The 12,993-nt window shown below is 41.8% G+C and overlaps 1 protein-coding gene across 3 annotated transcripts in view; it reads right to left on the reverse strand.

Annotated features, from left to right (window-relative positions):
• Positions 1–223: 223 nt before the first annotated feature.
• EDA (ectodysplasin A) overlaps positions 224–12,993 on the reverse strand; it is a 1,792,848-nt gene continuing 1,780,078 nt past the window's right edge. For all 3 annotated transcript variants that reach the window (XM_085608342.1, XM_085608341.1, XM_085608340.1), the window contains exon 8: positions 224–1,330. In XM_085608342.1, coding sequence (XP_085464468.1) covers positions 1,082–1,330 — 249 coding nt within the window. In that variant the 3' untranslated portion in view covers positions 224–1,081. The remainder of the gene's footprint in view (positions 1,331–12,993) is intronic.

Below are 12,993 nucleotides of genomic sequence, written 5' to 3' on the forward strand. Positions count from 1 at the left end.
AAATGCTCCCAGGAACATTTGGTAATTAATTATCAATTAATGGAGAGATACGCCATAATGACAAGATGGCAAGTGAATGAGGTTCTCTATGTCCACCACTCAGCCACCGAAAGCGGTTACTTGAAACATGAAATAAACATGTATAAATGGTGTTCAGAACAAAATGCAACACAGTAACAATTATGCAAATATACATTAATAAATAAAACTCCAAAACACTGACTTGAAAAAAACGCGGACCAATATTTTTAAACATGAAGGCAGCACATGGGCATAAAAAGAAAAATAACTTGCACAGTGAGGGATTTGAAAGAGGATGACAGATGTGAGTATCACATGCTTCACCTCTTGCAGCATTGACAAAACACAGTCAATAAAGGAGAAACATGGGGACAAATGTTCACCTGTATTCAACCTTAAGGACATGGCCTTCTTCGTTTTGCTATGGACCTGCTACCTTTTATATGTTTTTACTAATCATTCTGATCTCCCATAAAAGGACATTTAATCCCATGAGTGAACATATTCATAAAAAATCCTCAGTCATTTTCTCTGGTTCCGACGTGTTCCTCTACTGCAAAGGCTCCTTATCAAGGTTGCCTCAACCCCCAATCTAGAGTGAGCCGTCTAGAACAGACTAGAACAGACCAATGTCCGATTTCACCAGCAGCACAACTACACGTAATTTCCATGCCTCTTGGGAATTCCTCCCTGAACAGGGGAAGTCTTAGTGCAAGGTGAACGACTCCTCCACACAATCTCTCCCAGCAAATCCAGGAGTCCATGCAGGAAGGTTTAGCAGCCAGTCGAAGTCTCATAATGGTCCTTCTCAAAACCGATGTAGCCATGGTGTGCCTGTGATGCTGGCTGCCATCAAAAAAACACTAATAAAAGTTTCAACAGCTTCACCCCAATCCTTCCATTTGGTAAAGTCTTCTCTCCTCCGACTCAAGGGCCCAGAAGCTGCTGAGCAGCTTTCTGAGAGACTGTGTAAAATATACCCTGAAATACTGAGAGATGACTGGCAGCACTGTGTGATCTTCAAGAATATGCATCCTAACTAGGCAGCCAGACCAGCCTGCTATCCTGGTGCTTCTCCCAGTCGCACAGCGCCAAAGAATGTTGCATGTTTGCTCATGTTAATGGAGATATCAGCATGGACCATCTTTACTGTGATCTTTTGCTTGGCTTTCAGAAGGCAAACACCTGCGGTATAGCAAGTGTTAAAACTGGTCTTCCTTGTCTCTATACTTCGGGTGCACTGTAGAAAGGGTACGTCATCCACCAGGACCTCGTAGCTTGCAAAGTCGGAGAAGTTGAGGTAGTAAACCTAATAGGAAAAAAAAAGAGTTAGAGACATATACTTACAGCTAAGGAAACGCATTACACCCACTAACCCACACCCAGGTCGCCCTACTTATAGCATGCATATCCTATGGAACAAAATACAAAAACACACTACATTTAAGCAATCAACACATATCCACCTCTTCATTACAATCCCCCCAAACCTATGCAATACAGACAATGCATATGGCTCAACCAACTTGATGTACATAGCACACACAGACAGACACACGAAGACATCTGTCCATATAACACAAAAACACTCATAATTCAAGTACACTATAATCAAATATTATCTTTATGGCGCATCGGGTTACTTTAGCCCTTGCTTTCACTTCTTCACAACCTGGATTGGAACTTTGATTTCAACAATTTGGGCATGTTTCCAGTTCTAGATCTCTGGCGCAGGGGGTGCCACAGGGCTCGGCATTGAGTCCGACGCTCTTCAATGTCTATCTCGCACCCCTTGCTGACATCATTGAGAAATGGGGGGTACGAGTTGTCTCGTATGCAGACGACACGCAGCTGATCTTCTCCTTTAAGGAAAATAGTGACGTAGCTTTTATCAACTTTAAGCAATGCCTATTAAACATCTCCTCCTGGATGACTGAAAATTGTCTTAAGCTAAATGCTGATAAGACGGAGGTATTATTTTTCAACCAATCTTCTCCTCCCCGGACGGAGCTGTGGTGGCCAGCAGAACTGAACCCGCCCCCAACACCGGTAACGGCGGCTAGGAATCTAGGGGTCAGGTTTGACTCGCAACTGTCTGGCAAGGCTCAAGTCATGCATATCTCCTCCCAATGCTTTTGGAGATTGAAGACACTTAGAAGATTCCTACGCTTCCTTCCTATGAACTGTAGGAAGGCAGTGGTGCATGCCCTTATCACTTCCCAACTCGACTACGCCAACAGTTTGTATATTGGCCTTCCGGATTACTTGATGGGTAGACTGAAGCGTATCCAAAATGCTGCAGCCAGGCTGTTGAGGAATGTGCCTTTACGGTATCATATCTCGCCTCATCTGCAAAGCCTGCACTGGCTGCCGGTAAGGAAAAGAGTGCAGTTTAAGGCCCTTGTCTTGGCTCACAAAGCAACGAGAGGGGTTGGACCCTACTACCTGAGACAGAGACTTCAGAAATATCTTCCCTCAAGAACTCTCAGATCCTGCAACCAAAATCTTTTAATCATTCCGAGGTTTAGAAAGGCTAGGACAGGTGGGCGTGCTTTCTCAGTGAAAACTACAATGTTATGGAACACCCTACCCAATGATCTCAGACAGCTGGACAGGGAACTGCCATTCAGAAAGGCCCTCAAGACTTGGTTGTTCAGAATGCCTTAGAGATCATTACTATCCTCTTCCTGCTCTATCCCTTGAACCTGTAGGACGCTAGCGCCGGGACACTTCCGTCGGAAGTAGCTGTCGCGCTCTATAAATATATATAATAATAATAATAATTTTGCCTTAAAAACCTTTTGAACCCTGCTACACTTATGTGTCTCTGAACGTGCAGCTGGCCATGGACCACATTTTTCAGGTCTGGGGAAATCTGGGTGGTTATTGTGAAAGACAGGATGCAAAAACGGAAAAGAAACAGAAACGCCATAAAGCGAATTGCTTTATTCCTCTTGTTCGGTCTGCTCTCTATCTTTCACAGCTTGTTTGGGTCAGATTTCACAAAAGGAGTAGCCAGGTGGCTGCCCTACATATTACAGAAATTGGGCATGACTCAGTAAGATGAGTAACACGGCAATATGTGTTGGATGTTCTGCACCCACCAAACTCTAAATAGCCCCTTGACTCCTTTCAAATAAGAACTTCATATTCTTTGAGCTATCTAGATTAAGAAAGCAGAATCCCTACCGAAGTGAAAGGATGAGAAGCAGACAAATTGAGGGAATTCTCTTGAGTAATGGTGTGTGAATCAAAGCTATAGGGTGAAAAGCATCAACTGGCTATCCTGATCATTTGAACTCAAATGCCTTCTTGGAGAAAGTTGACCATTCCCCAGCTGGGGACATTTGGTCGTACCAGCAAATAGATCGGTGGGAAAGCCTGGGTACTTTACTGAGAGACCATAGTTGAAACTATAAACGATTCAATTTGACAACCAATACTTGGATCAGCCCATCAAGGTAGCTCGGCTGGCCTTTAAAGGGATGCCAATTGATTCTCTTTCATATGTCAAACACATGCTGGCAATGGGAGAATGTGTTCCACCCTGTTGTATGTGATTTCACTGAAAAACAATTTCATTGAATACGATTACTGAGAAACCATTTAACCAATACTGTTTATTGGAAATATGCATGATGAATGGCATTCACCATTTCATAGAAACTTATTCCCATGAGTTGTTTTTTTCTAAATTAGCTTTTGGATGCTTATTTTTGTAAGGGGTGAATGCTTGCTTGCAGATCTCACTTCCATTTTAGTAGGAGGTATTTATTTCAGTACTATACTTCAGGGGACATTACTTCGGATTTATATCGTTTACACTGTCAATTACTTCAGATGGTTTTAATTCACTGACCCCTCACTGCCCTATGTACTATTGATCCCTGACTCAGTCACAATCCCATCGTGTCAAAACTACACCCATCTCTGACCCTTAAATTCCACACATACCAGACTCTAAAAGTCTTTTCTACCCCTAAACTTGACCCACCTCTGAATCCTAAAAATCCCACACGCAGCTGACTTACACCCCTACCAGACCCCGAAACGACACCCATCTCAGAGCACTAAAACCCCTGTACTTCACCCCTTCCTGAACCCTAACAATTCCTTTCTCTGTCTAAACCTCACCCATCCCTTAAAACCGCTCACGACAGTGGCATAACGCAACATTGCACAATATGCCCCAGTCTCCCGAAGGGTGGGGCGTCTGAATGGTTGGGGGCCACCTTGTGCTGCAGGGGCCAGCATTATGCCCCAGACTCCACCCCTAAACTCCACCCATCCGGAACCCTAAACAAAAACCCTTATCACCCCTTAACACCACTCAGTCCTGATCCTTAAAAGCCCATCTCTGGACTCTTAAACCCCTCACAACTCTAACCTTTACCCATTCCTGAATTCTAAAGCTCTTTCTGGCTATAAACTCTACCCATCCCGACTCCCAAAACCCAACACCCCTAAACAACACCCATTCATGAACCCTAAAAATCCTTTACCACTCCTAAACTCTACCTATTGCTCAACCTTAAAAACTCTTGAAAGCCCTAAACTCTGCCCATCCGTGAGACCTAAAAACCTCTCAACACTCCTACACTCCGCCCATCCCTGAACCCTAAAAACCCCACACCAACCCCTAAATTCAAATCATTCATGAACCCTAAAAACACCTCACCACAACAATCTCCCCCATAACTGGTCCTCAAACACCCTCAGCACTCCAAAACCTATCCTATCCCTGAAGCCTAAAAAAGCCTTTCTACACCTGAACTCACCCATCATTGACCCCTAAAAACCATCATCATCCCTAAACATTACAAATTCCTGAACCCAAAACCCTTCACTGCCCATAAATTCCACCTATTGTTAATGTAATCTTGATTCTTCCCTTAAAAGTATTTTTCCATTAAAATGCTTCCTTTCAATTGTTGTATATCCTTAAAATTGCCTTTCCTTAAAATTGATTTTCTTTGATTTGATTTTCTCCAAAGTGGTTTCTCAGTTTTCACTTTTCTACTAATTTACATACATCAGTTTCCCCCCTTTACTCAGGACAAGCTTTGTGGCGGTGTTTTCTGTGCATACATGAATCTCATGCCTAGGTGGGTTAATATCTTGTCTTCACTATGTCGATACAAAGGGATACATTGTGCCCATTCAGGTGTGCAAATAGAATGGAGTGAACCCAAGTAGGTATGCACATGGAAATGGAGTGAACCCAAAATCTAAGTAATGGGAGTGCAATGCCTTCTTGTAGCTCTTGAAGAATAATTGCACATATTAATATCCCATGGGACTTTTCTAACGAAAAGGCTATTGCATTAATGATCTTTTTCCTTCTGAATATCTTAAGCCTTAGATTTCACATCTTGTAGTAAGCATACCGAAGTCGCAAGGGCTTTATCTTTTCCAATGCAGCAGTAAGACTGTAAACTAAAACAAGTTGATCCTTTGAATGTCAAGGATCTATTAAACTGATACAAAATGTGACTGGATGGAGGCAAGGAAGGTTCCCCTGAGTTTTAGTAATAGCAATCAGACTGATACTCATTCACCTGAAATACCTGCACAGAGTATACTACAGCCCAACAAGATTTAATCAAATAAAAGAGTCTTGACCCCTCCACAGGTGTAGAGTTGAGCCTGGAACCTTTTTTTCCTACAGTATGGGCCAGCCCAGTCGTACAGCGGTATTGGGCATGTATTCACTCAACTATTACTGTGGTGATATGCAGAACGGTTGTGACTGATCCTAGAATGGTACTTCTGGGATTGATGAATGATTGGGGTGGCCCAAAGCCACTCGATTATTGGTTGCAAGGGGACTCTTGATTGAGAAACGCAATTTTACACGTCATTGGTGATCAGACAAGGCCCCTTCTATACTGGAATAGGCACACGGAATGAACAGGTGTGGCAGGGTAGAAGAATATGTATTTCATTAGAGCGGATGTTCACAAAAATATGTAAAGGTGTGGGGCTTGTGGTCGAATTACTCTTTCTCTTTGGGTATCTAAACAAGAAAGTAACGACACTAAGACTATGTATTGTTGCTTTGACACAATTTGTTTCATGCTATGCTGTACGCTGATACCCTTTTGTTTTCCTTTTGGTAAACAACAAACATTTTTAAAGTGTTATTTAAAAACAAGGATGCAAGAAATTGTTGGACATTAATCTGTGCATCCTCTATGTACTTAAGCGCACATAGGCCAATTTGCATTTGTTGATTCTTTTTCCTTGTTCCAAATTTCTCTTAGGTGCCATTTTTGTGACTTTTCTGCACTTGTTTGGAGTGAAGTTGATTAACACCAAAGGTGGCTGGGTGCTGGCACCATGAAAGCACCACCAAGGGCAATAAGATGTTTTACTGTTGTACTGCCGTAAACTGGGGGTAGATGTGCAGACATTGGGCTCAGCACCACATGCTAGGTCTAGGTCCCCAACTTCTATGTACTGGCAGCGTGCTGAACAATAGCAGCACCATCGCTATCAGAAAGGAAAGAATTTTGATGAATGCTGACAAAAGACCCAAAACTGATGGCTTGGTAGGAAATATCAGATTCATAGTGTTTGCCCTATCTATTTGTATATTGTAACCAATCCTGAATTATTTATCAATGGCTTGTGCTCTCTGTTCAGCACCCTATTGTTCCACAGCTCAGCTCTTACTTTATCAGTAACCTATATGTGCACATGAATAGAATGTTAGAATGAAGAGTATAGTTGCCATCATAGGAGGTGGACTCATTACTTTGATTGCCCTTTCCAGTTTGAAATCTCCTAAAGGTGAGGCAGGCCCAAGAACAAAGCCAACACTGTTGATGCACTGACAGTAATCAGCTCCTGGGGTGGAAGAGGTATGGCCACATGTGATTTAAGCCATGTCTTATGATGTCCAGTCAGTTTTGATAGGAGACGGTTTGGCAAAGGAGTATACATTACTGTCTCACATCTGAAGTTCAGGAACAGGCAATTCGAAATTAATATGTTCTTCATCCACCTAGATAAGCCATAAAATTGACCAGAAATAAGAGGCAAGAGCAAGCTGAAACTTTAAAAATCACACAGCTCTGGCATCAAGGGCCTCATGTAGGAAGCCAAATACCGGTCGGTAACGGCCGAAATTCGGTAAATATCCCATTACCGACCGGTATTTAGGCATTTGCTATGTAGGGGGCTGATTTATGGATTCGGTATTTACCGAATCGGAAAATAAGAAATCGGTAAAATACCGATTCGGTAAATACCGAATCCAGAAATGCAATGTAGGGAGCACTCTAAAGAGTGATTATCAGTATTAAGAATTCGTTATTTACCACCAAATACAGGTTGGTGATAAATAATGAATACCTTGCAAAAAGCAATATTTTGCTGATTTAAGAGTGCCATGTGGCAGACATACATGCTTAGGGCATGTATGTGCGCCACATGTGCACACATGCAAGATTCAGGGGTGCAACAGGGTGTCAATGTGACACCCTGCTTCCCTTGTATATGCTCCCCCCATTACCGAATCGGTATTTACCGATTCGGTAATGAGGCATACCTTCCCATTGATTCCTATGGGCCTCCAGGCCCATAGGAATCAATGGGAAGGTATGCCTCATTACCGAATCGGTAAATACCGATTCATAATTTCCGAATTTTTCCGATTCGGTAAACTTTACCGAATCATTACCTACATCACATTTACCGATTCATAAATACCGAATCGGTAAAATTCGGTATTTATGAATCGGTAAATGTGAGGCTACCTACATATGGCCCCAAGTCTCTTCACTCTAAACTTTAGTAGAAGAAGCTTTTCTCTCTTGGAGGTGAATCTTTAGAAAAACAAAATTCTTAACAAATATTGTATTGCACAGTGGAACACGAAGGTTAAACAGTGCACATGGAGGGATAGTGAAAAAATAATTAGGATCCGATTAGTCATGGGGGTTGTCCTGAAAGTGATCAGGATAACAAATGTCAATGTGAGCTGGGGAGTTCAGTAACAAGACACTGACCCAATCATTGTGGAACAGTTAGAAACCCAACGGCCAAATGCTACCACACAAAGAGAACGCATACTCGAATTGATACTGGACAATATCAATGGGAATAATCCTTTTCTTACTCATCTTTCAGATTTGTTTCCTTTGCTTAGAAGAGCAGTGCTTGTCCAGGAATTTTCTTAGTACATTGATGGTACCATCGCTTAATTGATCTGGAAGGATCAGGCATTTTGCCTCTAAAAACAGATGTGGATTTTAGGTAGAGTTTCAGACATTTGTTGGAGATTTGGAAAACCTGAAAAATAACTGGTATGCTAGGGGATCGGGCACCTGATGATTGCTGAGGATGGACTTAGAGACCAGGACCTGATTCAGCCCAAGACTCCCTCAACTTTTGTTCTGTAATACACAGTGCGGGGGCCTTTTCATAGGCCTGACAGATCCTCCACACTACATTATTAACCTTATCAAATATGATGAGTGCGTCAAAGAGAAAGAGTAGAAATAAGTATTTTTCAGAGCAGTACACAAACCAAATCACTTGTTGGAATAACAAAAACAATGTATTTTTAAGGTGAAGAGCAAGGCCAAGTGAATGAACAGACAGACCTGGAAGGCAGGCTTCAACATTAGTTAAGCGAGGGTACCTTTCCAGAGCGGGTTGAGAAGAAGGGAGAACAGAACAAAAATACCATTTAGATGGGAGCAATTGTAGGAAAATTGTTTTAATGGCAGAAGCGTGGTACTGTTAGGGTAATTCATTAGATGACAAATCACAACTATTTGTCACTGATCTGCTCAAAAACATGTTTTATCCTCTTATGTACAGTCCTCCTTATGTTTAAATATTTAATCACTGTTACTTCAGCGTTGGCAGCTGTTCTATACGTTTCATGTTATTTTCATTTAATAATATTTGTTTTATTCTGATTCAAATGTATTTTTGGTGGATGCTTTCTTTCTATTTGTTATGGTTTGTAAAATTTGCAATTCCCATTTTTATTAACTTTTGAAAAACTGCTGCAGAGTGCAATAGTTCTTGCCCGTTTTCTATGTTTCGTGTGTGAGTCCTACTGTGGAAACTGCGTGTGAAAAAAACGCACAGCAGTATCAGAAAACTTACTTTGCCTAAATATCTCATCTCTCAAGCTGACCAAATACATCAAAAACATGTAACTTGAAATATACCTGGATATTAACTTCTAACCATAATATTAACCTCCATTTGACCACCAAAGACACTACAAAGGACAGACAAGTCCCTAATTTGTCCTTAAATATGATAAGTCATTGAAGCTCTCTAAAATTAACCTAAAAGGCAGACCGCATAGATAAGCTAGAACCTCATGCCTAGGATGTTTACATAAAACTATGGTATAACCTTGTGGAAAACGTGTAATATTTTACTTAGCATAAGGAACAGCCATTTTGGCTATGGTGTCCATTTAAGTTTCCTTCGTAATTCTTTTGTCTTTCCACTCTGCTTGTGTTATCAATTTTTGTTGACTTTCTGACTCTGCTAAAGCAATGTGTGTGCTGAGGGATGATGGTTGTCAGTGCACCAGGTCTCAGATGTTAACTGTCGACCATTTACTGCTGCAATAAGCATTCCTGCTTCCCCCCCACTTTGCTGTCCACATGGTTATTCATCTGCCCTTGTTTGTTGATAAACTTTTTCTTCCTATTTCTGTTCACATGCTTACATTGCAGAAAACCTGTATAAAAAACCTGTGTTCTGTGACTTCAGTGTACTGCCTCCTTTCAGCACTTGAGAGTGTTGTGTGGATGTGATCCCATTCATGAGTGATTAATAAACTTGTTATTTATTCCAACTCCCTGCTGATCTTTATTTTGTTGGTCTCTGGACCCGTGGACAAGAGGGTGACCCTGCACCAGTGTACCCCTAAAAAGGTGCATTTCCACAGTTGGCATCCAACATGGGGTCCCATCGGAGACATGGCCGTCCGAAGGAGTGGTCTTGACGTAGGATCAAAATATTGCTGAGGAAACGCACTGCACGAGGAGGCCTTCGTCTTTCAAGGCCGATGTGACTTTTCCGGTCTTCCCGATTTGACCCTCCAGGTGGTGGCCGGTCTCCACTGTTTTTTTTTTGGCGCAAATCTGTAGTGACCATTAGGTGACCGGAGATCGGCAGGTGGGAGTTGGAGTCTTCTGTTTGGTAAGGACGCTAAAGCGGCACTCTTGATTTATTAAGCCTGAGCTTTTTGTGTGAATTTGTTATTCAATCTTTGCAAGGTTTGAAGGCAGGTAATGTGGAGATTTTTCTCCTTTTTGAATATCTGTTTGGAGTAGTAATATTTTACACATAATTTGGTAAAACATGCCTGTTCTCAGCACACTTCGTAGGTGGTGTTGCTGCTCTGGTGGTACCAAAGTAAGTTTAGAAAAAAGTCAGCAGGCTCCCCCAGAAGGGATGCCTAATAGATATGTATGTCAAATATGGTATTTCTTCCATAATGTACGATCAACTGTGGAACAAATACAAAAAGAAAGATTCCTATCTGCAATGGCCAATGAATGGGTCATTTGATCTTACAAAGGTTCAATATGTAGAGCAGTGTTTGTTTAAAAGAAGAAGTCGACAGGATAGGTTTGATTGTGTGCGTATGTGGGAGAAAGAAATGCGAGAGAGAGCGAAGAGAGCAGAAGCTATAGCCGAAAAAGTACAACGTAAAACGATATATCAAAAATCGATAGAATTAAAAAATAAAGAAAAGAAGGAAAAAACAGAAAAAGAAGATAGAGAACGTCAATTAGTGATAAATGGCCAGTATCCTATTAGGCGCCCTCTCTAGCCCTACTTGATACAACTAAGGATGATTGCATCCTATTAGAACACCCCCCACCCCCGTATAAATTTCCCACTCCAAGTGCCCCTGATGAGGCTTCTGACGACGAGCATTTGTCTTCAGACGACAAAGAACAAGATAAACAAGATGGGCGTTAGACTCGCTCTACTTTGACTAAAGCAGAAAAAGATAAATTAAAAACTGCTGCTAGGGAGGAGGCTCGTCGGTCTCACGCGGCATCGCTCATTGTAACTATGGTTCAACAGTGGACCAGTGCAGAGCAATTTTATTTTTTAGAAAAATTCGTTTGGGAGGTAATATTTGATTACAGACAAATTTCTCAGGAACTAGAGCCAGCTGATATAAATACTGATTATAAATGATTAACAGAGGGGACTTTTCCTTTTTCAAACCTATCCGATATGATTAGACGAGTGGTTAAAATACGAGACGCAACATTGCGTTTACGAAAGGAACAAGAATTAGCTAGAAACAATGAGGTATAGAAGCAGTTCAATCTCAAGTACAGAATGTAGATGCTCCGGTGAAAGAGGCTGCACCTAGTAGTACTACGGTTACTGTAAAACCTATGCGTGAAGCTGCACCCCTGTATGTTCCTCCGAAGGGTGCGGGAACACATGATGACAAAACTTCAGATGAAGCAAATGGATATTTGATATATAATTGGGTTTACTCTCCTTGGAGTAGAGCTGATGTGATGGCTCTTAAAGCTGCTTTGCCCGACCCCCGGAAAAATCCTGCCAGAGGAGGTGGAAGGAGCCATTAGCTCCTGCACTATGACCTTGCCAGATATTGATATGTTCTTTGAGCTTATTTTGGCCCCTGATATGTGGATATGTAAAATAGATGACAATGTAGCATATGGTGATACTTGGGAACATTTAGAACAAATAGATGGGGAAAGGGAGCCTGCGCAAAAACCTGAGACGGAGATATTACATCTTCCTAAAGCTATTGTGACTTAGTTAAACACTCTCATACCTCCTATGAAAATAGATTGAACTAAGTCAGCGTCCTGTAAACAGAAAACGGATGAGTCAGTTTTTGATTTCTTTTCAAGGTTTGAGGAAACATTCCATGATTTTAGTAGTCAGTCATTGGCCGATGATACGGGTAAGCATTTGTTTGTCGATAAATTTGTCGCTAATATGTTACCGGAAATAGCTAGTCATATAAAGGCCAGTGAGAGTTCTTGGACTACATCTTCCCCAGTTTCTCTTTTGACTATGGCCCAATATTATGAGCGACAGGAACAGGAAGCGAAAGGCAGGGAGGATAAGAAAGATAAAGCCTTAAAGACAAAAGTTATGTTGGCTCAAATATATGGTACACAATTTAGGGGAGGTGGAAGAGGCGGATGCACAATGTATACACCTGGAGCACCTCCTCTCCCTCGAGCAAATTTGAACCCTGATCAGTGTGCTTATTGTAAAGAGACTGGGCATTGGCGTTCTGAGTGCCCTCTTTTGCAAGGTCAGCAGTATCAGCGGGGAAGGGACAGTATGAAAGGATGCCCAGGGAATTCAGGAAACATGGGAGGTATGGGAGCTCGTCCCAGGTTTGAGGCAGTTGCACAAGGACCAAATAATTCTAATACTTTTGATAGACAAAATCAATATCAAATGTCTGATTATTCTGATGAGGTCCTTGCAGATTCTGATTACGCATAGGGATGCCTAGGATGGGGTAAGGAACCGGTTGAGGTGCCAGTAGATCAAATGGGTCCTTATGTTGACGCAAACGTCTTGGGCTCTTACTGATCGGTTTCTGGTTGATATAGGGGCTACTCGTAGTGCTCTGTCTAAAAAACTGGTTCCTAGGGCTCCCCTGTCTGGCGCAATGATAACGTCGATAGGATTCGATGGCACATCTACACCTAGTCCACTTTCACAGCCACTTGAATTCAGACTTGATAAATTCACTGCATCATGTCCATTTTTGCTTTCCCCTACCACACCTGGCAATATTGTGGGTATCGATATGCTTAAATATTTTCGTACCACAATACATTATTCTCCAGAAGGTGTGAGTGTTATTTTGAATGACAATTATCCAATGGTTGAGAGATCTTGTCTTATTAATGAGGACGTCGCCTTGGCATCCTTACCTAGTACTAAATCAGATTCTGATGTGGGTCAAAT

The sequence above is a fragment of the Triturus cristatus genome, chromosome 5_2 (genome assembly GCF_964204655.1).
Source record: "Triturus cristatus chromosome 5_2, aTriCri1.1, whole genome shotgun sequence".
In the NCBI taxonomy this organism is placed as follows: Eukaryota; Metazoa; Chordata; class Amphibia; order Caudata; family Salamandridae; genus Triturus; species Triturus cristatus.